Consider the following 25734-nt stretch of genomic DNA (forward strand, 5'->3'; position numbering starts at 1 on the left):
CTTCTGTCCTGGAAGCGCTGGATCTCAGAGGTGTGCAAGCTGATTGAGCAGTAAGAGATTCCGGCAGCCATGGCTCCCAACGTCCCTGCGGCCGAACCGGCCCCAGAGAGTCCTAAAGGCATCCGGGCCGTGCTCTTGGGGCCGCCCGGGGCAGGCAAGGGTACCCAGGTGAGCTGCAGGGCAGAACTTGACCATGGGACTCCCAAGGTCAGGGCGGCTGGAGGTCTGGATCGCCCCTGATCGGGGCCGCCGACTGAGTCCTGGGGTGCCCTGGCCGGCGTCCTGGGGTTCTGGCAATGCATTTGAGGGAGGGTCCAAATTGGAGGTCGGAGAAGTGTGAGTTAGGATTAGAGTTCTTAAGGGATCCGGGCTTGAAATGTCGTTTTAGGAGAACTAAGGGTTGATTAGATCTCTTAAGGAGTTAGAAGCTGATTGAGTTTGAAGGGTGAGGTGAGCTCTGGGCTGAGACATCTAGATTACAGCTTGAGTGGTGGCAGGGACCCCAGATTCCTTGCGATTGGGGAGTAGATTGCCCAGGGTTTCGTTCCAGGCACTCGGGATAGGGGAACTTTTCTTATAATGATTAATGACTGAAGGTGGCGGAGCATCCCTGGCTTGCGGGGTAGAGTGGGGGCTGGCATGTGCTGATGGTACCACTGCTAAGAGAAGTGAGGTATGACCTGCGTGAGCCAGGTAAGCTAGGGAGGATGGAGGAGGGCTCCTCAATCTACAGGTAAGAAAATAGGCCCAGAGAGGTCAGGTGGCTTTCCCAAGTTAGCAAAATTGACTTAATGGAGCCTGGAACCTCAGGAACCATGTGTCTCCAACTAATTGATCCAAAGTTGCCTTCTGCCATAGCAGACTGTGGAGCCTCACTTGGGATGGAATGGGCCCATAAGTTAAGGTTGGGATTTATGATCTTATGTAGGATTTGGAAGCCCATAGGTTGGATTATCAACGTTTCCTGCCTAGGGTCTGGCACCACCCCCACCCCAAAGACCCCAGGCCGTTGCTTGTTAGAATCTAAAGAAGAAATTTCTGAAAGTCTGAGCTGCTAAGTGAATGAGGTTCTGGAGACTGCTCTGTGGCCACTCTTCTCTTCCTACACTTGCAAAGATTGCAAAGTCCTGGCAAACTGGCAAACAAACCATCTTGTCTTACTCATTCTTGGTATCCCTGTGGCACCCAGCATCTTACTTGGCGTTTGATAGGGTTACTGTGAATGGATAGATGCAGATTTGTGTGGATGATGAGAAGGTATGGCTGAGGGTTTAAGTTCATTCCTGTGATTTTGCTTTTTAGCTGTGGGTACTAGGTCAGGAAGGACCACTTACCCTTTTCTCTCTTTAGGCAGAGCTGATTCATCCTTGGAGCTCAGTTACCTAATCCCCTTGTCCTTAGTAACACTGAACTTTCCTGTTGCCACCCTCAGTTATTAGGTAACTTGCAGCCTTAGACTCAGCAGACTTTTGCTGTGAGTATAAACAGAGTAGCTCAAAGGCATTAATTAATTATTTTCTTACTTCATATTAAAGTTAATAATTTCAGTAGTTGTAAAATATGCAGCCCAGTGCTGGGTCAATGGCTTTATAGTTTAGCAAATTTTGTAACTTCTAAGCCTCAGTGTTCTCACCTGAAAAATGGGTCCCCTACTTACTCATTCAAGGTAAGGTAGTTCCCTACCTTACTACCTTACTCATTCAGACAGAGCAGTGTCCATGTAGACCAAAACTTCACAAGGATTTTCTATGTGTGTAAAGCGCCTATAGCTACCTAGATGACAACCTGGTACATAATAGGTGTTCAGTAATTATTGACCCCCTCACCTCACCTTAGTAACACATCTTCCTGCCCCCCAACTCACGTATTTCATTGTAAAGGGTGATGTTGACAGAAAGATTTGAAGAAAATTATGAGCAGGTTTATAAGGCTGCAGATACTGTGGGAGTTGGTGAGAGGCTTTGTGGAAGTAGAGGAGATGTGATAAAAGCCAGGACTTGAAGAAAGGCTAAGATTTACAGAAGTCACTTAACCTCTATACAGTTTTTTCTTTTTTAAACAATTATTGCGTTTTATTTTTTTTATTTTTTTACAGACAGAGAGAAAGTCAGAGAGAGGGATAGACAGGAACAGACAGACAGGAACGGAGAGATGAGAAGCATCAATCATTAGTTTCTCATTGTGCATTGCGACACCTTAGTTGTTCATTGATTGCTTTCTCATATGTGCCTTGACCATGGGCCTTCAGCAGACCGAGTAACCCCTTGCTGGAGCCAGTGACCTTGGGTCCAAGCTGGTGAGCTTTGCTCAAACCAGATGAGCCCGCGCTCAAGCTGGTGACCTCGGGGTCTTGAACCTGGGTCCTTCAGCATCCTAGTCCAATGCTCTATCCACTGCGCCACCACCTGGTCAGGCCTCTATACAGCTTTTTATAATTAGAATAATTGGGATACTGGTGGTTGTAGTTTTATGGAGTTTTAAAAAAAGGTGTTCACAAATCAGAGGTTGCAGAGTGGCAGCCTACAGTAGCATTTAACCTGCAGACGCTCTCTAACTTTATTATGAAGAGTTTGATTACACAAAAGATAGGACAGTATAATAAACCCCCATATACCCGCTGTCTAGACCCAAAGACCATTAGCTGGTGGCCATTCCTTCCCCGTTCACCTCCCTTCACAAATTATTTATTTTTAAATTTTATGTATTGATTAGAGAGAGAGAGACAGACAGGAACATCAGTCTGTTTCTGTGTGCACCCTGACCAGGGATAAAACCTGCAACCTTCGTGTTTTAGGACGACTGAGCTCTAACCAAATGAGCTAAAAGGCCAGGTCCACAAATTATTTTAAAGTAGCACCTAGGCATTATAACATTTTATTTGAAAATATTTCAGTGTGTATCTCTAAAAGATAAATTCTTTTTTTTGTAAATAAGCATAATATCCCCCAAAAAAATGATTAAAAAAAATTTTTTTTTATTCATTTTAGAGAGGAGAGAAAGGGGGGGGGGAGGAGCTGGAAGCATCAACTCCCATATGTGCCTTGACCAGGCAAGCCCAGGGTTTCAAACCAGCGACCTCAGCATTTCTAGGTTGACGCTTTATCCACTGCGCCACCACAGGTCAGGCCAAAAAATGATTTTTAATAGTAGTCAGTGGTCACATTTCCCTGTGTCTCACAGATGTAATCATTGTAAGTTTCTTTTTTTTTTTTTTTTGTATTTTTCTGAAGCTGGAAACGGGGAGGCAGACACTCCCGCATGCCCCCGACTGGGATCCACCCAGCATACCCACCAGGGGGTGATGCTCTGCCCATCTGGGGCGTTGCTCTGTTGCAACCAGAGCCATTCTAGTGCCTGAGGCAGACGCCATGGAGCCATGGAGCCATCCTCAGTGCCCGGGCCAACTTTGCCCCAATGGAGCCTTGGCTGCGGGAAGGGAAGAGAGAGACAGAGAAAAGAGAGGGGGAAGGGTGGAGAAGCAGATAGGCACTTCTCCTGTGTGCCCTGACTGGGAATTGAACCCAGGACTTCCACACGCCGGGCTGATGCTCTACCACTGATCCAACCGGCCAAGGCCATAAGTTTCTTAATTTACAGCTTTCCTCCTAGTTTTTTTTTTTTCCCTTATAGTTTATTATGAGGGAAACTGGGTTGTTTGTCCTGGGAGCACCCCCATTTCTGGGAATTTTTTATTGTATCTTCATGGCATACTTAACATCTTCCCCCTCCCTAGTTCCTATAAATTGGTAGTTTGATCATATCCTTAACAGATCTGAGTTCAATTTCATGGCCCACCTCTGTCACAGGTAGTGCTGTACTGTCCATCAGGAGGCACATTGGGTCTGCTTGTCTCCGGTGTTCTGTGCCTGGTCCAGGAATTCATTGTGGTAGCAAAATAGTGGTGTTCTAACTATATCATTCTCTTTTTTATTAGCTAAAATATTTCTATAATGATGCTTTTTATCTGCTATTTGGTATGTTTTGTATGGAAAATGCAGAGTAAGTGCTTGAATTATTCCCTTTATTTGTCAGCTTTCAAAATAATAAGTTTGCCCTGGCCGGTTGGCTCAGTGGTAGAGTGTCAGCCTGGCGTGCAGGAGTCCCGGGTTCGATTCCTGGCCAGGGCACACGGGAGAGGCGCCCATCTGCTTCTCCACCCCTCCCTCTCTCCTTCCTCTTTGTCTCTCTCTTCCCCTCCTGCAGCCAAGGCTCCATTGGAGCAAAGTTTGCCTGGGCGCTGAGGATGGCTCTGTGGCCTCTGCCTCAGGCGCTAGAATAGTTCTGATTGCGGCAGAGCGATGCCCCAAGATGGGCAGAGCATCGCCCCCTGGTGGGCATGCCGGGTGGATCCCGGTCGGGCGCATGTGGGAGTCTGTCTGACTGCCTCCCCGTTTCCAACTTCAGAAAAATACAAAAAAAAACAACAAAAAAACCAGACAAAATAATAAGTTCACCACACAGATTTTTCAGTTGTGAAATTTTACTAAGAACTCCAGAGCTCCAGCCCTGGCTGGGTAGCCCAGTTGGTTACAGCATCATCCCAATATGCCAAGGTTTCAGGTTCAATCCCCAGTTAGGGTACATACAAGAATCAATGAATGGATGTATAAATAAGTGGAACAACAAATTGATGTTTCTTTCTCTCTCTCTCTCTCTCTCTCTCTCTCTCTCCCTTCCTTTCTCTCTCTAAAATCAATTTTTTTAAAACCCAGAGGTCCAGTTTTTCGTGAGAAGTCAGATCTGGTGGCTCTGGGCCTCTATTCAGGCCTGGCATGCTGTTAAGTGTTAAGGCCACTTTGGCTGGCTCTGTGCTCTCCTGTCCCCTGCAGAGCCCTCTTTGCTGCCTGCTGCTTCCATTTGGTGCACTTCATTCATTTTCATTGCCTACCTGACCCCTATGGATAAATGTTTGCAATCTTTGATATAAACTCCCTAACCTAGGTTTGTTCCTAGTATCTGTTTTCTCCCCACTGGTGTTTCTTTTTATACCTGCATAACTCAGTATTTTATATATTTTATTCTGGTGTGACTGAAATAAAATGTTTCCTATTAAAACTTCTCATTTTTAACTTAAAATGTTAAATATTTTTAAACTACCTGCTTTTTCATCTACATATGATGTTTAAAACATCTAGAATACATGGGCTTGTTACTTGATTTAAATAACCCTACTTCCCTCTCTCCCTTTTGGTATTGGATGTGCCTACAGTGTGGCTCAAACATGCGTGTGTTTGTGTTTTCTTTGCTGGCTCCTCTTTACAGTTTCTTTGGTTTGTCCAATCTACAACAATTTAAGGCTGGACACACTTAGGCAATTAGCTACCATCTTGAAGGTCAGGCTCTGTCAGTTATGTCAAAACAACTTTGTGAGACCCACACTCTCATTCCCCCTGCTACAGTTAGGGAAACTGAAGTTTGAAGATCTTGAAGTTCGAAGGGCTTGTTCTCTAGGTTACATAGAAAGTAATTGACAGATCTTGCACCTGCAAACTCCCAAGCTCGTGCTCTTTCTGCTGCCCTTGTTAGGTTTTTCTCCTACCCTATGCATGTTTTGTTGGCTAAGTCCAGTACTGGAGACACAAAGAGCAGCCCTTGCCCTAGAGGAATGGGTATTATGTACAAAATAGTCACCCTTTGCTTGGTTATGTAACAGACCCCCAGCCAGAGACTTTATATGCATGCATCCTCTTATTTGGGCCTACAACCCTAGAACAGTGGTCGGCAAACCGTGGTTTGTGAGCCACATGCGGCTCAATCACATTGAGGACGTTTTTACCAAAGGCCAGCTTAGGAGTGTCCTAATTAAGTTAATAACAATGTATCTACCTATATAGTTTAAGTTTAAAAAATTTGGCTCTCAAAAGAAATTTCAATCGTACTGTTATATTTGGCTCTGTTGACTAATGAGTTTGCCGACCACTGCCCTAGAAGGTAGGTCCTGTTGTTATCCATGCCTTTGTACTGGTAAACTGAAGCCCAGGGGCTGTGTCTTGCCCCAGGATACAGATAAAGTAGCAAAGGTAGGATTTGAACTCAAGACTGATTCTTGAGTAGCAGAGTCAATACACACACACACATAATATATATAATATATATATATATATACATATATATATATATTATATATTAAGTGATAGGTGGGGAGGCAGAGAGACAGACTCCTCCATGCGACCTGACCAGGATCCACCCTGCAAGCCTCCTACCAGAGGATGTTCCACCCATCTAGAACCGCTGCTCCTTTGTTCGGCAACCAAGCTATTTTAGTGCCTGAGGTGAGGCCATGGTGCCATCCTCAGCGCCTGGGGCCAATTTGCTCTAACCATTCGAGCCATGGTTGCAGGAAGGGACTGGGAATTGAACCCAAGACATCCACAAGCTGGACTGATGCTCTACCACTGAGCCAACCAGCCAGGGCGTCTTCTGTTCTTCATAATATCCCCAAGTTATATAGATAAAGAATCTCTGACTTAAGGCTACATCGTAAGGTAAGAGGCAGAATGGGAACTCAAAGACAGGTTTCTGTGCTTTTTAAAAACTTTTTTCTTGGCGTATTATATATAGACAGATGTAAACATCATAAGCAAGCAGCTTGATGAACTTTCACAATGTGAACACACCCAAATCAAGAAACAACACTGCCAGTACTGGAAGTCCTCCTGTGCTTCCTTCCAGACACTCACTCACACACCCCTTTCCCGAGGACACCTACTAAGGCTCTGTGGGTTGTTTAACAAGCCATGTATTGTAGCATCATGGAGAAGACTTAGAGCTCCATCGTCTTGAGGACTGTTGCTAGCTCTGTGGTTACTAGCTGTGTGATCTTGGGCAACTTAGCCTCTGAATTTCATTTGTAAAATGCAGGTGAAAACCGTTCCTACCTCATGGATTTGTTATGTATTACGGATATTAACTACCATAGAACAACACATGGAAAATTACTTGGCATGTTGCTGACACTCCAAGTTAGCTGATGTTGATATGACTTCTTAGAGGAAGAAGGGAGAATTGGGTGGGCGAGATAAGCTCAGAATTTGACTACACGGAAGGAAGGATAGAGCTTAGACCAGTAGGGGGAAGAGAGAGGGCATTCCTGCAGAGAGGGGAACTCTGAGCTGACATCTATGGAAAGACCTATTTTATGTATTTGGGCATTATACATAAAGCTGCTGTTGGCAGTGGTGCAGGCCATACAGAAGGGGACTTGTCGAAGTAAATCTAAAGAACTTGGAGGTTTTAGAAAGTCGATTGTGGAGGACACTGAGTGCTAGACCAAGATATTTGGACTTCCTCATTGCACTGGGGAGGATGTTGAAGGCTCCTGGATGTGTGTGTATCTCGGGGGTAGGTAGCATGTCCAACAGTGTTTTAGGAGATGATTCTAGCTACTTATGCAGGAACATTAGAGATGGGAAGCAGAAAGATGTTTTCAAGGTGAGAAAACAAGTGAGTTTGAGATTAAATCAAACAACTGATAGCTTCCCTTTATTTTCCTAAATGCCAGGCATTCAGCTGGATGCTTTTGCATATATAGATATAATCTTATTAAATCCTCACAACAGCTCTGAAAATGGGCATGGTTGTCTGTACTCTAGGGATGAAGAAACTGAGGCCTGAAGAAGGCTGCATGACTTGTTCAAGGTGATAGATACTCTGGGTAAACTGTAGATCTGGTTTCTACCCCAAATCGGTATCGCTTTAAAGCCCAGTCCTGCTCCTCGTGCCGCAGGGCTTCACAGACTGCGTGCATCAGCATCCCAGGGCCCTGCCTGAGCACCAGTCCTAAACTTTAAGGGTAGGTCTGACTTTGTATTTTTAGCAAGTGCCCAGATAATTGCGATAACACACTGAAGTTTGAGAATACCAAAGCCACTATACTGTCTCCTTAGTGGTTTTAGCCATTCTTACCCACATTCTGCCCACACACAAAAGTCCACCTCCTTCCCTGCAAGGTTCTCAGAGAGGTGATAAGCCTATTTCTTGGACTCAGCAATGATCCATGGCTAGTGAGACAGGAATGGTTCACAGCTTCACCAGTAAAAGAATGTGGCCCTGGCCGGTTGGCTCAGTGGTAGAGCGTCAGCCTAGCGTGCAGGAGTCCCGGGTTTGATTCCCGGCCAGGGCTCACAGGAGAAGCACCCATCTGCTTCTCCACCCCTCCCCCTCCCCTTCCTCTCTGTCTCTCTCTTCCCCTCCCGCAGCCAAGGCTCCATTGGAGCAAAGTTGGCCTGGGCACTGAGGATGGCTCCATGGCCTCTGCCTCAGGCGCTAGAATGGCTCTGGTTGCAACAGAGCAACGCCCCAGATGGGCAGAGCATCGCCCCCTGGTGGGCATGCCAGGTGGATTCCGGTCGGGCGCATGTGGGAGTCTGTCTGACTGCCTCCTCATTTCCAACTTCAGAAAAATACAAAAAAAGAAAAAAGAAAAAGAAGAATGTGGTCCAGGGACCAGCAGCACAGCAAGGCCTGTAAGCTTGTTAAAAATGCAGGTTTTCAGGCCCCATACAATGGATCAGAATTGGATTTTAGAAGTACCCTCCTCCAGTGATTTGGCATAGGAGAGGCCTTCTCTAAATCAGGGGTCGGGAACCTTTTTGGCTTAGAGAGCCAGGAACGCCACATATTTTAAAATGTAATTCTGTGAGAGCCATACAACGACCCGTGTACGTTAGGCATTATCCAATAAAAATTTGGTGTTGTCCCTGAGGACAACTGTGATTGGCTCCATCCACCCGCAACCATGAACATGAGCGTTAGGAAATAAATGGATTGTTTTGTTTTGTTTTGTTTTTTTTTTTTTTTTTTTTTACAGAGGCAGAGATAGACAGGGACAGACAGACAGGAACAGAGAGAGATGAGAAGCATCAATCATCAGTTTCTCGTTGCGCGTTGCGACTTCTTAGTTGTTCATTGATTGCTTTCTCACACGTGCCTTGACTGCGGGCCTTCAGCAGACCGAGTAACCCCCTGCTGGAGCCAGCGACCTTGGGTCCAAGCTGGCGAGCTCTTTGCTCAAGCCAGATGAGCCCGCGCGCGACCTCTGGGGTCTCGAACCTGGGTACTTCCGTATCCCAGTCCGACGCTCTATCCACTGCGCCACCGCCTGGTCAGGCTTGTTTTGTTTTGTTTTTTGTATTTTTCTGAAGTTGGAAACGGGGAGGCAGTCAGACAGACTCCCGCATGAGCCCGACCGGAATCCACCCAGCATGCCCACCAGGGGGTGATGCTCTGCCCATCTGTTGCAACCAGAGCCATTCTAGCACCTAAGGCAGAGGCCATGGAGCCAAACTCAGCGCCCAGGCCAATTTTGCTCCAATGGAGCCTTGGCTACGGGAGAGGAAGAGAGAGACAGAGAGGAAGGGGGGGGTGGAGAAGCAGATGGGCGCCTCTCCTATGTGCCCTTGTCAGGAATCGAACCCGGGACTCCTGCACGCCAGGCTGACGCTCTACCACTGAGCCAACTGGCCAGGGCATGAATGGATTGTAATACATGAGAATGTTTTATATTTTTAACATTATTATTTTTTTATTAAAGATTTGTCTGCGAGCAGATGTAGCCATCAAAAGAGCCACATCTGGCTCGCAAGCCATAGGTTCCCGAGCCCTGCTCTAAATCATAAACTTGAAATGTGTGGGGAATACAGTAAAATTTCATCAAGCTTCAAGTTTGTAAGTAAAGAGTAATGCAAAAAAGAAAGACCATAAAAGGAGGTATTTTGTTTTATTTATTTTAAGTGAAAGGAAGAGGCAATAGTGAGACAAACTCCCACATGTGCTCCAACCAGGATCCACCCAGCAACACCTATCCAGAGCCGATGCTCAAATCAGCTGACCTATTTTTAGTGCCTGAGACTGATGTAATCGGACCAATCAAGCTAGCCTCAGTTCTGGGGCCCATGCTTTGAGCCACTGGCTGCAAGAGGGAAAGGAGGAAAGGAAGAGGGAGAGAAGCAGATGGTTGCTTCCCATGTGTGCCCTGACCAGGAATCGAACCCAAGACATCCATATATGCCAGGCCAACACTCTATTAACTGAACCAACTGTCCAGGGCCAGGAGACCTTTTTTTATTGAATAATTGTGTGCATCATGTTTTGGGTACTTTATTTCATTTTATTCTCACAACAGCCCTAAGAAGTAGACATTATCCCATTTGATGGGTGAGAAAACTGAGATTCTGGGAAGTTAAGTAACTAGCCCAAGGTCACACAGCTATTGAGAACTTTAGCCAGGATTCAGGTGCAGATCTGTCTGACTCCGAAGTCTGAGCTCTTTGCAGCCCATAACATTGACTCCTTTGCAGCCAGCAGGGAATAAAGTTAATCTTCTGCCATGCCATGTCTTCCCTATTGGAGCATTCTTCCTAGTGGATGTAGAATCCAGTCACCTGGAACAGCAGAGAGGGGCCCTGTAGTTTGGAGGAGATACAAATAGAACAATTAGGTTCTGTGCTGGCTAATAGCACTTCTTCTCTGGTGTTTTAGCCAGCCTTTCCCCTTGAATGAGCCTGACCTCCAAAATTTTCACCCAAGTTAATTTTAACAACGAAGGAGAAAGACTGGCAGAAAAGCACAGTCCTCTGGGTATGTGGCCACTGGGCCAGTCTGGAGGAGGGGAAGGTTTACCATCGCCAGAGGGTCCTGAAGTTTATTGGTTTTCCATCGTTTTTGAGGCCTTCTCATCTGGGTTCTGTTTTGCTATGAAGTCATTTATTTACTTTAACTGAATCATTCCATGAATTACAAACCAGGATTTGCTGCATTGAGCCCCATCTATTAAGTTTTTATTGTGTGCACCTGAGAAAACTCCAATGAACTAGTTTGAACAAGGATCCAACCCTATTTTTTTTTTCCAACTCTACTTTTTTAATAAAACAAGTGAGCCGGAAAGCTAAGAATTAAACTCCTTGAACTGATTCTGTTCCTTATGAGTTCTGCAGCTATTTTGTTTGTTTTAGAGGTGGGAGGTTGCCGCTACAAAACCAATTGAACTGTCCAGGGTCTCTTTTTGTTCTGTCTTCATTCTGTCTCATATCTATTTAGTCATTGGTAGACCTGAAGCCTGAAACCTGGATAGTTTGACTCTCAAGCCCGTGCTCCTAACTAAAAGGCAATACTGCTTCCTAAAACTAATGTTAAGTTTACTGTTTTCTTACTGTTTGCCAAGAGCTCTTCGTATGTATCTCATCTGATCCTCACAGCTACCTTCCTGGATGGAGCCTTTTGCCTTTATTTTAATTAGATGAGGAAACCGAGCTTCTGACAAGTGATTTGGCCAAGATAATGCAGCTACCTAATGACAGGGAAGGGGAAGAACTGTCTGCCTGGGGAGACAGTGTTCTTCACCTTGCCCCAGCTGCCCCTCAGGCCAGTGGTCACAGCACTTAACAATCACACATTCTACTCTTTGACAAATGTTTGCTTTTTTTTTTTAAGTGAAAGGAGGGAAGACAAACAAACTCCCACATGCGCCCCAGCCAGCATCCACCAGGCAAGCCCCCTATGGACATGATCTGCACATCTAGGGCCATTGCTCAGCAACTGAGCTATTTTTAGCACCTAAGGCAGAGGCTCCAGGAAGCCATCCTCAGTGCCTGGGACCATCACTAGAACCAGTCGAGCCATGGCCACGAGAGGGGAAGAGAGAGGGTGGGGGAGGGGGAGCGGTGGAGAAGCAGATGATCACTTCTCCTGTGTTCCCTGACCAGGAATTGAACCTAAAACATCCACACACCGGGTTGACGCTCTACCAACTGGCCAGGGCACACTGGGCTTTATATACATGAACTCACTTAAACTTCACAGCAACCATATGAAGTATTAATACTGCTATTTTTATTCTTCCCATTTATAATGACAAAACTGAGGCATATGTGTCACTAATGTGTCCACTAGAAGTAGCAATAATAGCTAATATTTATGACAGCTTCCTGTGTGCTAGGTGCACTGTTTTGTGTGCTTTACATGTATTACCTCATGTCATTTTTACTATAGCCTTAAAATCATTACATGTTAGAATACAATCATATAAGGTACTTTTATCCCTGTTAGAGGTAAAGAAATAGGCATTTGCCAAAATTCACCCCCAGGAGGTCTGACTGTAGGGCCTGCAGTGGTGACTGTCTTGGTTTTTGTTTGCCCTCTACAGGCACCCAAATTGGCCAGAAACTTCTGTGTCTGCCATCTAGCTACTGGGGACATGCTGAGGGCCATGGTGGCTTCTGGCTCAGAGCTGGGGAAAAAGCTCAAGGCCACTATGGATGCCGGGAAACTGGTAGGTGTGGTGACCAGTGAATGTTGATATTCCTCGACGTCTATATCTGTACTGCCTAATATGGTAGCCACCATCCACATAGCGCTATTGAAATTAATTTAAATTCACTTAATGTAAAATTCAGTTCCTCAGTCTCATTTCCCACATTTGATATGTTTGCTAGCCAGCACAGATATAGAACATTTCCATGATTGTAGAAAGTTCTGCTGGAGAGCCCTGTGCTACAGAGTATTTTTAACAAACTGACACATTAGGTGAACTTTTAGAGTAGTAGGTTACTTGGTTCATTCTGAATTTATGGCATATATTTTATTCACAGTATTCTTGAGGTTTCTTTGTGCTGATGCATTTCATAATGTACCCAATTTTTAGGGCCAAAAATTAAACTGCCATCCTAGGCCAGAACTCAAGGATATGTCAAAGAGAGGGCTCAGGAGCTACAGAGTGTTTTGAGTCTCATGACTCTGTTCTGTCTCTAACAGAAGAATTGCTTCTGACAGACATAATCCTTCCTTTTGAGGGATGTAGTAGTATTTTCCCTTGTTTATAGTCCGGTTAATCTGATAGGACAAATGCAATCAATTAGTTACTAAATCTTTGATTAGTGCCAGAGCTTAATTGTAACTGAGTTATTCTGGGACTTGATCTCAGTGAATCACTTTTAGAAGTCATTTTTTGCTTGGCCCTCTGGTCTTTTTTTTTTTCAGAGAGAGAGTCAGAAAGAGGGATAGAGAGGGACAGACAGACAGGAATGGAGAGAGATGAGAAGCATCAATCATCAGTTTTTCATTGCGACTCCTTAGTTGATCATTGATTGCTTTCTCATGTGTGCCTTGACTGTGGGGCTACAGCAGACCAAGTGACCACTTGCTCAAGCCAGTGGCCTTGGGTCCAAGCTGGTGAGCTTTTGCGCAAGCCAGATGAGCCCGCGCTCAAGCTGGCGACCTTGGGGTCTCGAACCTGGGTCCTCCGCATCCTAGTCCGATGCTCTATCCACTGCGCCACCGCCTGGTCAGGGCCCTCTGGTCTTTTTATATCTTCCTTAGCATGTTGGTTAGGGAAGGTGCTGGGCTTTGCCTCTATTCCCGAATTAATACTTCTTGTCAGGCTTTGAGTTTCGCTACCTATGTGGAGGCACCCGTGCCCGCCCACCTCCTGCTTGCTTCCACTTTTCCTTCATGTCAGCAAGGCCTTGAGTCAAGCCAGAAAACTAGATATTCTGGACTTTGGGTCTTGGCAGAAGGTCCTGTGCTGAGAAACAGTGGGGATGTGGCAATGAGATTACTTATCTCCAGCCTTCACTTAGTTGCAGGGCTTATACTTTGTCCCCAAGTCCACAGCATCAGCTACCAAAAGGGGCACCTTCACTGAAATACTAGCAGAGAACTTTTCTTTCTCTGAAGGCCCAGGAGGAAAACCAGTTTTTAAAAGCTTCATGAAGTCCTCGTTGGGGTTTTCAGAGTGGCTCAAAGGTGTGTTGGGTTGACTCCTTCATTCCTAGGTTCTAACCCAGTCTTGCCAATTCAGTAAACTTCTCTCTTGCCTCAGGTCCAGGGTGGCCTGGCTCACTTTACTGTGACCCTAATCAAAATTGTGCAACGGGGAAGTTGGAGCCTTACTGCATTCTGGCCAACCCCCATTATCTCCTGCAGCCATCAGGTTATACAGACACAAACTTGTGACCCTTGCGTTGAGTTAATGTCACCAGATTAATGGATCCAGTGGTCAGCAAACAGAGCCAAATATCAACAGTACAACGATTGAAATTTCTTTTAAGAGCCAATTTTTGTTGTTGTTGTTGTATTTTTCTGAAGCTGGAAACGGGGAGGCAGTCAGACAGACTCCTGCATGCGCCCGACCGGGATCCACCCGGCACACCCACCAGGGGGCGATGCTCTGCCCATCCAGGGCGTTGCTCTGTAGAGACCAAGCCACTCTAGCACCTGGGGCAGAGGCCAAGGAGCCATCCCCAACGCCCGGGCCATCTTTTGCTCCAATGGAGCCTTGGCTGCGGGAGGGGAAGAGAGACAGAGAGGAAGGAGAGGGGGAGGGGTGGAGAGGCAGATGGGCGCCTCTCCTGTGTGCCCTGGCCGGGAATCGAACCTGGGACTTCCGCACACCAGGCCGACACTCTACCACTGAGCCAACCGGCCAGGGCCAAGAGCCAAATTTTTTAAACTTAAACTATGTAGGTAGGTACATTGTTATTAACTTAATTAGGGTACTCCTAAGCTGGCCAAAGAGCTGCATGTGGCTCGCAAGCAGCAGTTTGCCGACCACTGGTTAAACCCAAGGCTGTTTTGTTCTTGACTTCCAGGTGAGCGATGAAATGGTAGTAGAGCTCATTGAGAAGAATTTGGACACCCCTCCATGCAAAAATGGCTTTCTTCTAGATGGCTTCCCTCGGACTGTGAGGCAGGCGGAAATGGTGAGCGGGTTGGTTTTGTATCACCATTGCATGATAATGAACTGTGGCCCTTAATCTCTTAACTCCTTCAAGGGGAACGGGTATGATCAAACTCTGGCAGCTTAGGTGGGACACACACTCTCTTACAGCTTGATGACCTTATGGAGAAGAGGAAAGAGAAGCTTGACTCTGTGATTGAATTCCGCATCCCAGACTCTCTGCTGATCCGGAGAATCACAGGAAGGTATTTGTCCCCAGAAGATCCCTTCTTCTCATGCTTCTTCAGAGATTACTCGGACCATGGGAACTGTTCTTGCTTAATCTCAGTTATGAAGTTTACTGCCATTTCAACGTGGTCTGGTTTTATTTGGTGACGTCTGCCCAAGTGGTGACTTGGGATGGGGACATGAAAAGAAGAGCAAGGGATTTGAAGTCAGACAGCATCTCAGTCCTGTCACCCTTTCACTCTGACTCTAGGCAAGTGACTTAACCTCTGTCAGGCTGTTTCCTCATGTTTAGAGTAGAGTTAATAGTGCCTGTTTGAGAAACTGTTGTGTGTGTTAGATAACATAACATGCGTAATTCAGAGCCTTGCTTATAGCAGGTGTAAGTGCTTGTTTCCCTGTAGCAGTCAACATCAAACATAGAAATGTTTCTGCATCTGAACAAGTTTGCCCTGAAAGATCGCTACTGCTCTCAGCCAGTGTTTTTTCAACTGCTGGTCCGCCAGATATTTCATGCCGGTCTGCAAAAGCGTTAACCACCCTTATGTTGTATGAAGGTTATAGAGCCAGTGATCTTAGTCGAATTCAATCAGGGTGATTTCTGCCTCACCGGTCCTGGAAATCATTCTCCTATTTTCACTGGTCCTCAAATGTAAAAAGGTTGAAAACCACTGCTTTAGGCAACAATTTCCTCTGCCCTATTTCACTAATCATTTCACCATCTGCTTTGTGCCTTCCAGAAATACGTTGAAAAGTCTCAGCCACTAATAGACCTTCCTGGTCCCTTTTTATTGTGGGCTTTAGCTTTTTTATTCCTTAGTCATTTTAGTGGAATCTCAGGAAAGTGGTCAGCTTACGTCATGGAACCAGACATCCATGACCATTATTTTTAATTGCTGTGTGATAGTTCACAGATGAACCATCATTTAATTAATTATTCCCTTATTGTTGTACATTTATGTTTCTCCCCAGTTGTTCACTGTTAAATTGATGCTCTGACCATGATAGTACATGTAAATTTTGAGATTTAATTAGGGGAAGACTCTTTTCTTGTTACTTTGATTTCCTAATGAGGTCAAACAGTTTTTCCATGCGTCTGCAATCCATATTTTCAAGGAGCGAGGCAGGCAGGTAAACAGACAGCAGAGTGAGTGTTAGAAGTGTTTTCCTGTAAGGCTGTATTAGATACACTGGGATCATCTTACATTCGTTTTCTTTTCAGATGTCCAGATTTTCATGTTTCTAGCTATTCCATGGGTTTCTTCAGTACAGGAACTGTTCTTCCTTTGCAACCCCACTGGCACAGAGAAGACAAAGTTGATGTAGGCCAAGAAGCTGTAGGGTCAACAGGATGGAACATCATCAGGGCTTGGGTGCCTGATGCTCAAAGCAGATGTTAATAGTACCATAGACACTGGGGTGACACTGGGGGCCTTTGATTTGACTGGCCCAGCTTCCTGAGTGGCTGCTTTGTGCTCAGCACAGTACTAGTCTCTGGGGCAGGGAGTAGGAGAGGATGTAGAAAAACAACATTACACCCATCTCTGACTTCAGAGAGTTTACAACCATACGTGAAACCTGGCCTGTTGAGTGTAGTAGGAAGTCCAAGAAGACAGCCTGGCAGGGAGGGAGGGAAGGCCGCCTGGGGAGAGGTGTAATGTCAAACCTGACCTTCCTGGAGAGAGAGGATTTTGGTGGCTTTCCCAGAAAGGAGTAGAAGCCAGAATGAGTATCGGCTGGGGAGGGGCTGTAGCTGGGGCAAGTGACAGGGTGTCCAGAGTTGGAGGAATGGTGGGGGGCTGGGCGGTAGGTGAGTGCTGCTGGGAAGGCAGGATGGGATGGGAGCAGACTGGGGAGGAGGATAGATGTGACAGAGTCAGGAGCCTTGGCTTGTTCTTAAACCACTAGGCGTTGTTGCAAAAATAACATTCTAAGAACACGAGCTTGGTCCTGACATACCGGCTAAATTGGGGGAAAGGAGAAACAGGCAAAGACCCCACTCCCCCCCCCTCCCCCCCCCGCAGCTTGACTGACCCACATGTGAACTGATGGAGGCTTCGGAGAGACACTGAAGAATAGAGTACAGGGTTGCAGAAAACTCAGTCTCTTGATTTGGAAGTGAGTGACTTTGTGTGACCCTCTCCCTCTCAGTGGAGGAAAGGGGACAGCCAGATCAGTGACAGAGCTGACACCAAAGCCTGCTTGCTGCCTCCTAGTCCGCTGTGCTGGAAGTAAAAGTCAGGAACTGACATCATGAGGACCCCACTGTAGATAGCTTCTGAATTAGCTCAGAACTCATGCCTAATAATTTTATGAGTCATTATTTTATTTCTTGAGTAGTATGGTTGATGGTTTGGGGTCTTAACCAGTTTAGTGTTGGCATCTCTAGCATAATCATAATTATGCTATAAGATGGTTCCCCGGTATCATTAGTCTAATGTCTCAGACCATCCCCATTTTGTGGGTGGGAATACAGGTGTCAGAAGTGTCGCACTCAGGGTAGTGATGGCTATAGATTTCCTGCCTGTCTCTCTTCACGTCTTCACCTCCACCTCCAGGCCAGGCTCAGTGACTCATAGAGCAGTTTTGGTTAGTACTAAAGACCAATTCCATTTTAAGAACTTGGAGATTGAGCCTGACCAGGCGGTGGCGCAGTGGATAGAGCGTCGGACTGCGATGCAAAGGACCCGGGTTCGAGACCCCGAGGTCGCCAGCTTGAGTGCGAACTCATCTGGTTTGAGGAAAAGCCCACCAGCTTGAACCCAGGGTCGCTGGCTCCAGCAAGGAGTTACTTGGTCTGCTGAAGGCCCGCGGTCAAGGCACATATGAGAAAGCAATCAATGAACAACTAAGGTGTTGCAACGTGCAATGAAAAACTAATGATTGATGCTTCTCATCTCTCTCCATTCCTGTCTGTCCCTGTCTATCCCTCTCTCTGACTCACTCTCTGTCTCTGTAAAAAATAAATAAATTAATTAATTAATTAATTAAAAAAAAAAAAAGAACTTGGAGATTGAGCTTTCTTTCTTTCCTTTTCCATTTAAGGAATAAGCCTTGCATTTCTTTTAAAATGATGTTTGTGAGTAGGGGAGGAGCACTGTTGTCTGTGACTGGGGGGCTGAGGGAACCCAGCAGTGAGCAAGCAATGTGGAGAGGTGCAGGGGAGAGTCATGTTTACTGTCCTCTGGCCGCGGGGTGCCCTGGGCCCCCCAGAAAGTGAAGAAATGGGGCCCAAATCTCATGCCCCCATCGTTCCCAAAGAGAAAACTGTAGCCGCCAAGCCAGATGGCCTGCATTCCCTCTCTCCCTGGGTCCCCCTGTGGTGTGCCAGATGAACCCCTCCAGCAGCTGAAATAAAGACGGGCCCACCCTTGCGTTCCATCCTTGCAGTCACGGGCCCGTTCAGTACAGCCAGTGTGCTCTGCCATCATCTCACCCCCTCGGTGCTGTAAATGAGCCGCCTTATGCTATAAATGGACTACTTGACCCCAGAAAATGTGCTGTCATTAAAACACAGCATCACATTTTACACAGTTGCAGCTTTGAGTTCAACACAGACTTTTCTGACTGATGAGCCGAGATAACTGATCCCTTCAGCCATCAGAGCATCTGGGCCAGCCTGGGGTGGCCCTACCTCCCTGGAGGAGCAAGTAGCATGAGGACTATATTTCTGTGCATGCCAAGAGGTGAAAAATGTTGAGATGTTCCAGTCTTACGACCTTGAGGAGAGCTGCCGTCAATTAAGCAGGCAGACCTTGGTTGGCCTGGAATTGTGAAACCGCACAATTTTGAGCGAGTAGGCCCTGGATGCTAAGCCGAGTTTGGCCTGCCTCCTTCCCTTCTTGGGTTTCTGGGCTCCTGTGGCGTGCCCCCCCCAACACAGGCTTGTTGCCCAAGGGGGCACAGCAGGATGCGGCTACCAACTACAGATTCAGTGGCAAATAAATGCTGCTTCTTCAGCTCTGTTCTGTGACTTATCTACTTAAGTCATTTTCCCCAATGCCTTGAACACTGCCCTTTAATGGCTGGGCTCTCTTTTATCTCTGTCATCACAAACAAATGCTGCATTGTTTGGTGGTGTTTGCATCCTTAGGACATATTTTTTCAATTAGCACCTTTCGGGGTCTATAAACAAACTAGGCTAGAAAATAAGGTTGGTTTCTCTGTCCTCTGTCCCCCATAGCATTTTGTACAAACCTCTGTTAAAGGATTATCAGGTTTATTGTAGTTATTTGTTTACAAATTTTCTCCCCCACTGAATTAAGCTTGTGAGCAGGGAATTTAACTTGTTGCTCTGTAGCCCCTAGATTCAGCTTAAGGCCTGCATCAGACTAGGTACTTAATAGATGTTTGTTGAATAAATGGGTGGGTAGAATGAATGGCTGTGTGAGACCAGCACCAGACTCCCTCTTTCAAGTCCTGAATTAGGTAGTTGTACCCACCTCTTCAGCCAGACACTCATTTTAATGTTGGGTCAAAATAGAAAACATACTCAGGCATAAGCCCAGTTAGCTTAAGCAGGAGGTGCCAATAGCTACGTTCTCTGCTGGGCTAAGATCCTTGCGTCCAGCTTCTGTGTTTCTGCTTGTCATCTTGGAGAGTTCTGCGGTTCGGGGTACTTTCAGGCCACCTGACTTGTGTTCATTTGCTGTTTTTCAGGCTGATTCACCCCATGAGTGGCCGTTCCTACCACGAGGAGTTCAACCCCCCAAAGGAGCCCATGAAAGATGACGTATGTAAACTTAGGACAGGAAATTTCCTTTTCTTTCCTTCCCCTTTCTTCCTCTGCTTTCTTTATTTTTTTCTTCGTTTTTTTCCATCTTCCCTTTATTTCTACCAGTATTACTAACTTAACCATGAACAATATTACTATCACATAAATCATATGGGCTGTGGCTTATCTATCCAGTGTCTCTAGGCGGTTTACTGCTTGACCATGCAGTGGCTACCTGTGCCAGCTAGTACCCAGTGCCCAGTTTGTACCTGTCTTTTGTTCAGAGCCATACCTTTCTGATACCATAGTAACCTAAATGGTCAGTTAATCAGGAGAAGGCTGCTGGGAAGGCCAGAAATAGAACCGGGGGGAGAAGATAGTACTGAAGAGAAGTTTGTTGGCTTCCCTCAGAAGACTGCCCCACCACCCATGACTCTGCTGTGCCCTTCAGACTCAGAATATTTTGGCTAGATTAACATTGCCAAATTCTTATGACAGCCTTCAATTGCTTGCAGGTGTAAAAGGGAGGGCCTCATACATGTTCACTGTAACATTTGCCATAGTCCCTTTCACGTGTTTTAGAGCACACAAGCAATAGTAAGAATTTCCTGGATTTGCCTTTGTCGGTGAGACAAGTTCATGAGGTTCCAAAGCCATCATGTTAATTCAGTCACATATCAGAAGGTTTGTAGTTCTACCATTCAAAGTTCTCTCGCACCTCCCTTGCTACTTTCAGGGTGTTGATGGCCTCTGGCACCCTCGTAAAAACACAAAATACTTAGACAACTAAGATTATAATTGCTAATGCATTTTCTTTCTTTCTTTCTTTCTTTCTTTCTTCCTTTCTTTCTTTCTTTCTTTCTTTCTTTCTTTCTTTCTTTCTTTCTTTTTTTACAGAGACAGAGCGAGAGTCAGAAAGAGGGATAGACAGGGACAGACAGGAACGGAGAGAGACGAGAAGCATCAATCATCGGTTTTTCGTTGCGACACCTTAGTTGTTCACTAATTGCTTTTTCATATGTGCCTTGACTGTGGGCCTTCAGCAGACCGAGTAACCCCTTGCTCAAGCCAGCGACCTTGGGCCCAAGCTGGTGAGCTCTGCTCAAACCAGATGAGCCCGGGTCCTCCGCATCCCAGTCCGATGCTCTATTCACTGTGCCACCGCCTGGTCAGGCCATAATTGCTCATGCATTTCTGATTTTGATATATTGTCCTGGTGTGAGAGACCTCTATCTTCCTTGCTTCTGAACCTAGAAATGTTTGTCGCAGAAGCTGAGAGAAAGTCATTGCTATCTTCCTCTCCCAAGCCCCTTCCCTCATGGTTGCTGTTTCAGGCTCCCTGATTTCTCTGGACCAGTTGTTCTGCTCCTGGGACCAGTTTGCTGGGAGTAGTGAAGTTCTTTATAGTTCTTTATTGGTGAGGGTCTAGATTGTCTGTCTTTCCCTCTAGTGGACTTTAGGGTCAGACAGCATCTCGTATCTACAGCTGGCATCATGATTAGGAAAACTTTGCTAACAGTCATGGCCTTGCCTTGTCTTCTTCCTGTTCTCAGATCACTGGGGAGCCCTTGGTCCGCAGATCAGATGATAATGAGAAGGCCCTGAAAATCCGCCTGGAGGCCTACCACACCCAGACTACCCCGCTGGTGGAGTACTACAGGAAACGGGGCATCCACTCTACCATCGACGCATCCCAGACCCCTGATGTCGTGTTCGCGAGCATCCTAGCAGCCTTCTCCAAAGCCACATGTAAAGACTTGGTTATGTTTATCTAGCATTGGGTCCAAAAAGAAATTTCTTTCTTCCTGTCCCTGTTGAGGGAGTGGGTGGGAAGGCCAGACCAGGCAGAAGGAAACCTCCTCAGGCCAGCAAGAATATCATTTGATGTATTAATTAAAAAAGCACTTGCTTGATGTATCTTTGGTGTGTGTGCAACTCTCATCTCATCTGTGTGTGTGCGTGTCTGTGTGTGTCTTATGTGTTGGTATAGTTATGTGTACACTCTCCTACTTGCTAAGTTATAGCTGAGGTTGCTTTACCAGCTGTTTACTTCTTTAGGCATGCTCTTGATTATTTATTTATTTATATTTAGCAAGAGACAGACAGGAAGGGAGAGAGATGAGAAACATCAGTTTTTCATTGCGGCACTTTAGTTGTTTATTGATTGCTTTCTCATACGTGCCTTGATCGGGGGCAGTGGAGGGGTGTTCCAGCAGAGCTAGTGACCCCTTGCTCAAGCCAGAAACCTTGGGGTTCAAGCCAGCGACCATGGGGTCATGTTTATGATCCCACACTCAAGCCAGCGACCCTGCACTCAAGCCGATGAGCCTGCACTCAGGCCAGCGACCTCGGGGTTTCAAACCGGGATCCTCAGCATCCCAGGTCAATGCTCTATCCACTGCATCACCATCTGGTTAGTCTTGATTTTATTTTTTGACCAAAATTAACTAACTCAGGTATCTGCCTGGTACCCCAGTTCTCTGGTATTTATTCCATCTCCAATAGCTGATTAGAAGTCCAAGGTCAAGTACTATAGTCAGGCAGGGCCAAAGTTCCTGATGGCAGTTTCTTGGCAGGGAATTCTACTTGTTTCCTACCCCACAATGAATAGCCACATGAGTCAGTGTGTGGATAGGAATCACTGATTTCTTTTTTCCCCCTAAATGGAAGTCAAAAGGTACTTACATTACAGATTCCAGAAATTACTGGAAGAGGGTACCACTGTAGAAAGAGCCAGGTCAAGTTGTAATATTTTTATGATCATTTGGGACCTATATTTGAAAACTGAATTGTGGCCAAAGAATTAAACCAGAAAAAAGGCCCTTTTATATTCGGGCTATCTTCTGAATATCCAGGCCAGGCATCTGAGAGCAGCCAATTCACTTTCCCAAAGTAGATTTTTTCTTTATTTTTAATGTTTGCCTCTGTTTCCAAGGATAAACAGAACTATAACTTGGAGGCAGTAAATTCTTGGATCCATTTTGATTAGAATTTATTCAAACCCAGTCACTCTTCAGGATGTGAAACCCAAATCAGATGCATACTTTTTAAACCCACACCCTCTCCCTTCCAGACCCAGTCCTTCACCCCTTACTTGATGATGATGGTGGCTACAGACTCCCCAAGAAAAGATCATCCAAAAATAAAATCACCTATGATAGATAGCAACTTTTATGCTTAACCTCAGCTCCCCAACTATAAAGCACTTCCTGGGTTCTGTGCTGTGCCTTTAGGTCTCTGGTTTGATTTGTGGCAAATGGATGAATTCAGACTGCTGTGAGGGAGCACAAAAGCAGCAGCCTCTGGAGAAACCGTTAGAAAATCAGTGGCAGGTCCAGTAACTAGTGCCTCCTGCCCTGGCATAATCTGCTGACTCGGTGCAGTGACTCTAAAGTGCCCAGTCCCCATCTGACCTGAGCTCTCCTGCTGTCTGTGGGACTACCAGAGGGTTTGTCCTCTCTTCCTGGAAACTGGGCGTGGGTACGTGGCCATCTTGCTTCCCTCTTTGTCTGGTTTAAGTGAGTGTCTGCTGGCTCTGCTCTGCTTTGTTTCCCTGGCTGCGGACTAACTCCACCCAGTCTGACGTGGGGTGTTTCTGGGAAGCACATGACTTCTGGGAATGGGCAAAGGAAAGGAGTGAAACCAAAACTGTCAGCTCTGTCTGCAGGGACCCAGGGTCCTTCTTGGATGAGGGTGGCCTCGTGAATCTGGGAGTCTGCTCCCCTTTCACTGGGGACAGTTGCAGGCACTTGGCCTTGAAGTTGAGGTCCTTGAGTGTTTGCTAATTGAATGTGCATGATCTTTGCTTAAATATTTGCCATCCATCCATATACATTCACATGTGCGTATATGCACACACGCATGTGTGTGATATTTGGGCTGCGGTGAAAACTAGATTGGGGGGGGGGGTGCACATGCCTTTTGGGGGGGTGGTTAGGGATCGATTTTCGCTTCATTTAATTCCAGAGCAAGAATGAGAGCTTTCACCTGGCAGAAAAATGGCCAGTGTTTAATGCATTTGATTGCTGGGGCGTGCATGCCAGCCTTCTCTGATGTTTACCTGGTTTTTAAAAACCAATTTTGTTCTCTTGTTTCCTCTCTATTTCAGCCTAGTACAGAAGGCCAGGCGAGACTGCACCACTGCTCATCACCCTGCGGCGTGATCCCTGCTCTTAAGTGCTGGGCAGAGGGGGGTGGTCAGGGTAAGGATGGAGAGTCAAGAGTGGGGAGGGGCTCAAGAGAAATACTGGAAGAACAGCAGTGTTGTAGTGAAGAGATTTCTTTTACATATAGTAGGAGTCTTAAAAGGTTTGAATAATTAATTTTTTAAAAGACTGATTGAAAGTTATAAATAGAACTAGGGAGGTGCAGTACTATTTCTAAGAAATCAAGTTTTCATTTACTCTGGACTGGTGACAATATTTTTTAAAGCCAGTGCCCTGAGTCCTCAGCTTTTTATGTCAGAACCTCATGGGGTGCCAGCCCAGGAATGCAGGGAATCAAACTGTTGTCCTCTCTGTCCTATAGTTTGGGACAAGGAGAGTTTGACTACTGACCCTGGTTCCCCACACCATGCGATCAAAAAATCATCTCCACATTTGAAAGGTACAGGGTTTATTCATGGGGGCAGGGGCTCAGCAAGTCAAGTTTACAGGAGTCATAAGGAGGGTGGGGCAGGCTGGTCTCACCCCCTTCCCAACTTACCACTGATTTACCAGTCTACCTGCTCTCATGGGTAAGCGCTCAGCGACCACCCAGTATGTGCCACAGTCCTGCGCTCTTGCCATCTTTCATCCATGATATGTGAAGGGACCCTTTGAATAAATGAGCAAGTGTCCTAAACAGCATCACCCAAAGATTGTCCTTCCTGTCCTCAAAACTTGTGACTGGGATCACTTGACAGCACTGTGATGTATTTTCTCAATGAGGTGCCTTTCTTAACTGACCAAATGCTGCCTTGTGTGGCCCCTAACTCAATAAAGTACATAAAAGTTTGTATCCCCTGTTGTGGCATTTTTTTAAGGGGATGTGGGCTAGTAAAATGACATTGAGTTCTGGATCTGGCTTGGAAGACCTTTCTTGTGGTCGCTGTGAGGTAGGAAGGTCTAAGTCTGTGCTCATAGGGTGAGCCTGCACCCCCTTGACCTTCTGCTCATACATAGGCTTTTCTTGAGCCTGAGGACAAGGCACTTTGGTTAGTGAGGACAGCCCTGTGTTGGAGTTCAGGGGATATACAACAAATCCCAGCCAATTGTTGACTCTGCTCCTGTTTTCTTGTTAAAAAGAGGCTGGTGCTGCTTTTTTAGACTCATTGGCATTAAATGAAGTTTGTAAGGAAAATCTTTTGCCTGGCACACAGACACCTTAAGTGTTAGTTGGATCTAAATATACACAAATATATCTGCTTCCTGCCGGGCTGGATAATTGGTGAGCGTACAGTTGTCCACAGTCTAGAAAGCCAGTGCTTCTAACCCCTAAGCCAGATTTCTGGCTGCCTTTTTAGATGCCTCTTAAACACCCTTGGTTGCTCCTTTGTAAATCCATTTCTTCCCTGGCAGAAATGAGCTTAAATTGTTGGTCCAGACTGAACCTCTCGTGCGCTTTGGAAGGGCTGCCTGTGACGGTGAGGTTTCTGGGAAATGACTGTGCTCCCTGAAACCAGGGGGAGCCAGCTGGCACTGCCGCCAGTCTTTGTTCAGGCTCTTATTCTGGAGAGAAGCAGTTGTCACTGGCGTATTATATCCTGCTCCCTGAGCCAACTCTTCCCTCTTTGGCTCCACCACTTCCCCCACCTCTCGAGAGTCATTTTCAGGTGACAACATGACTTATGCTCTGGCCCCTTCCTTCCCTGAGCTATTTAAATGCCCCATAAAACCTTGATCATTGCTAACAAATGGGGAGAAATATTTGTCAAGCCAGCCTTGGACTCTGCATAGTATGGTGAAAGGATGAACTGAAAGAAAACCCAGTGAGCTGTTTTCCATTCACTTCTTTGGGCTGGTTTCTTCATCTGGAAACCGATATTGGATGCGCTGAGAACCACTGCTGATCCTGCAGAACCGACAGGCCAGGGACTGTGATGGCTTCGCACCCCGGCCTCACCTGACCTTCCTGGAGCACC

General features: G+C 46.1%; 1 protein-coding gene across 3 annotated transcripts; it reads left to right on the top strand.

Moving 5' to 3' along the window:
• Positions 1-24611, top strand: AK2 (adenylate kinase 2). 3 transcript variants are annotated; one of them, XM_066269739.1, is made up of 7 exons: positions 5-168; positions 12143-12268; positions 14586-14696; positions 14825-14919; positions 19559-19631; positions 21167-21362; positions 23722-24611. In XM_066269739.1, exons 1-7 carry the CDS (start codon positions 70-72, stop codon positions 23724-23726), a joined length of 705 nt encoding a protein of 234 aa, XP_066125836.1. In that variant the 5' UTR covers positions 5-69; the 3' UTR covers positions 23727-24611. The 3 variants fall into 3 exon arrangements, with proteins under 3 accessions (XP_066125837.1, XP_066125835.1, XP_066125836.1); XM_066269738.1 differs by lacking the exon at positions 23722-24611 and having other exon boundaries at positions 4-168; positions 21167-21530; XM_066269740.1 differs by lacking the exons at positions 14825-14919; positions 21167-21362; positions 23722-24611 and having other exon boundaries at positions 1-168; positions 19559-19630.
• Positions 24612-25734: the final 1123 nt, after the last annotated feature.

This window comes from Saccopteryx bilineata, chromosome 3 (assembly GCF_036850765.1).
Source record: "Saccopteryx bilineata isolate mSacBil1 chromosome 3, mSacBil1_pri_phased_curated, whole genome shotgun sequence".
Lineage (NCBI taxonomy): Eukaryota > Metazoa > Chordata > Mammalia > Chiroptera > Emballonuridae > Saccopteryx > Saccopteryx bilineata.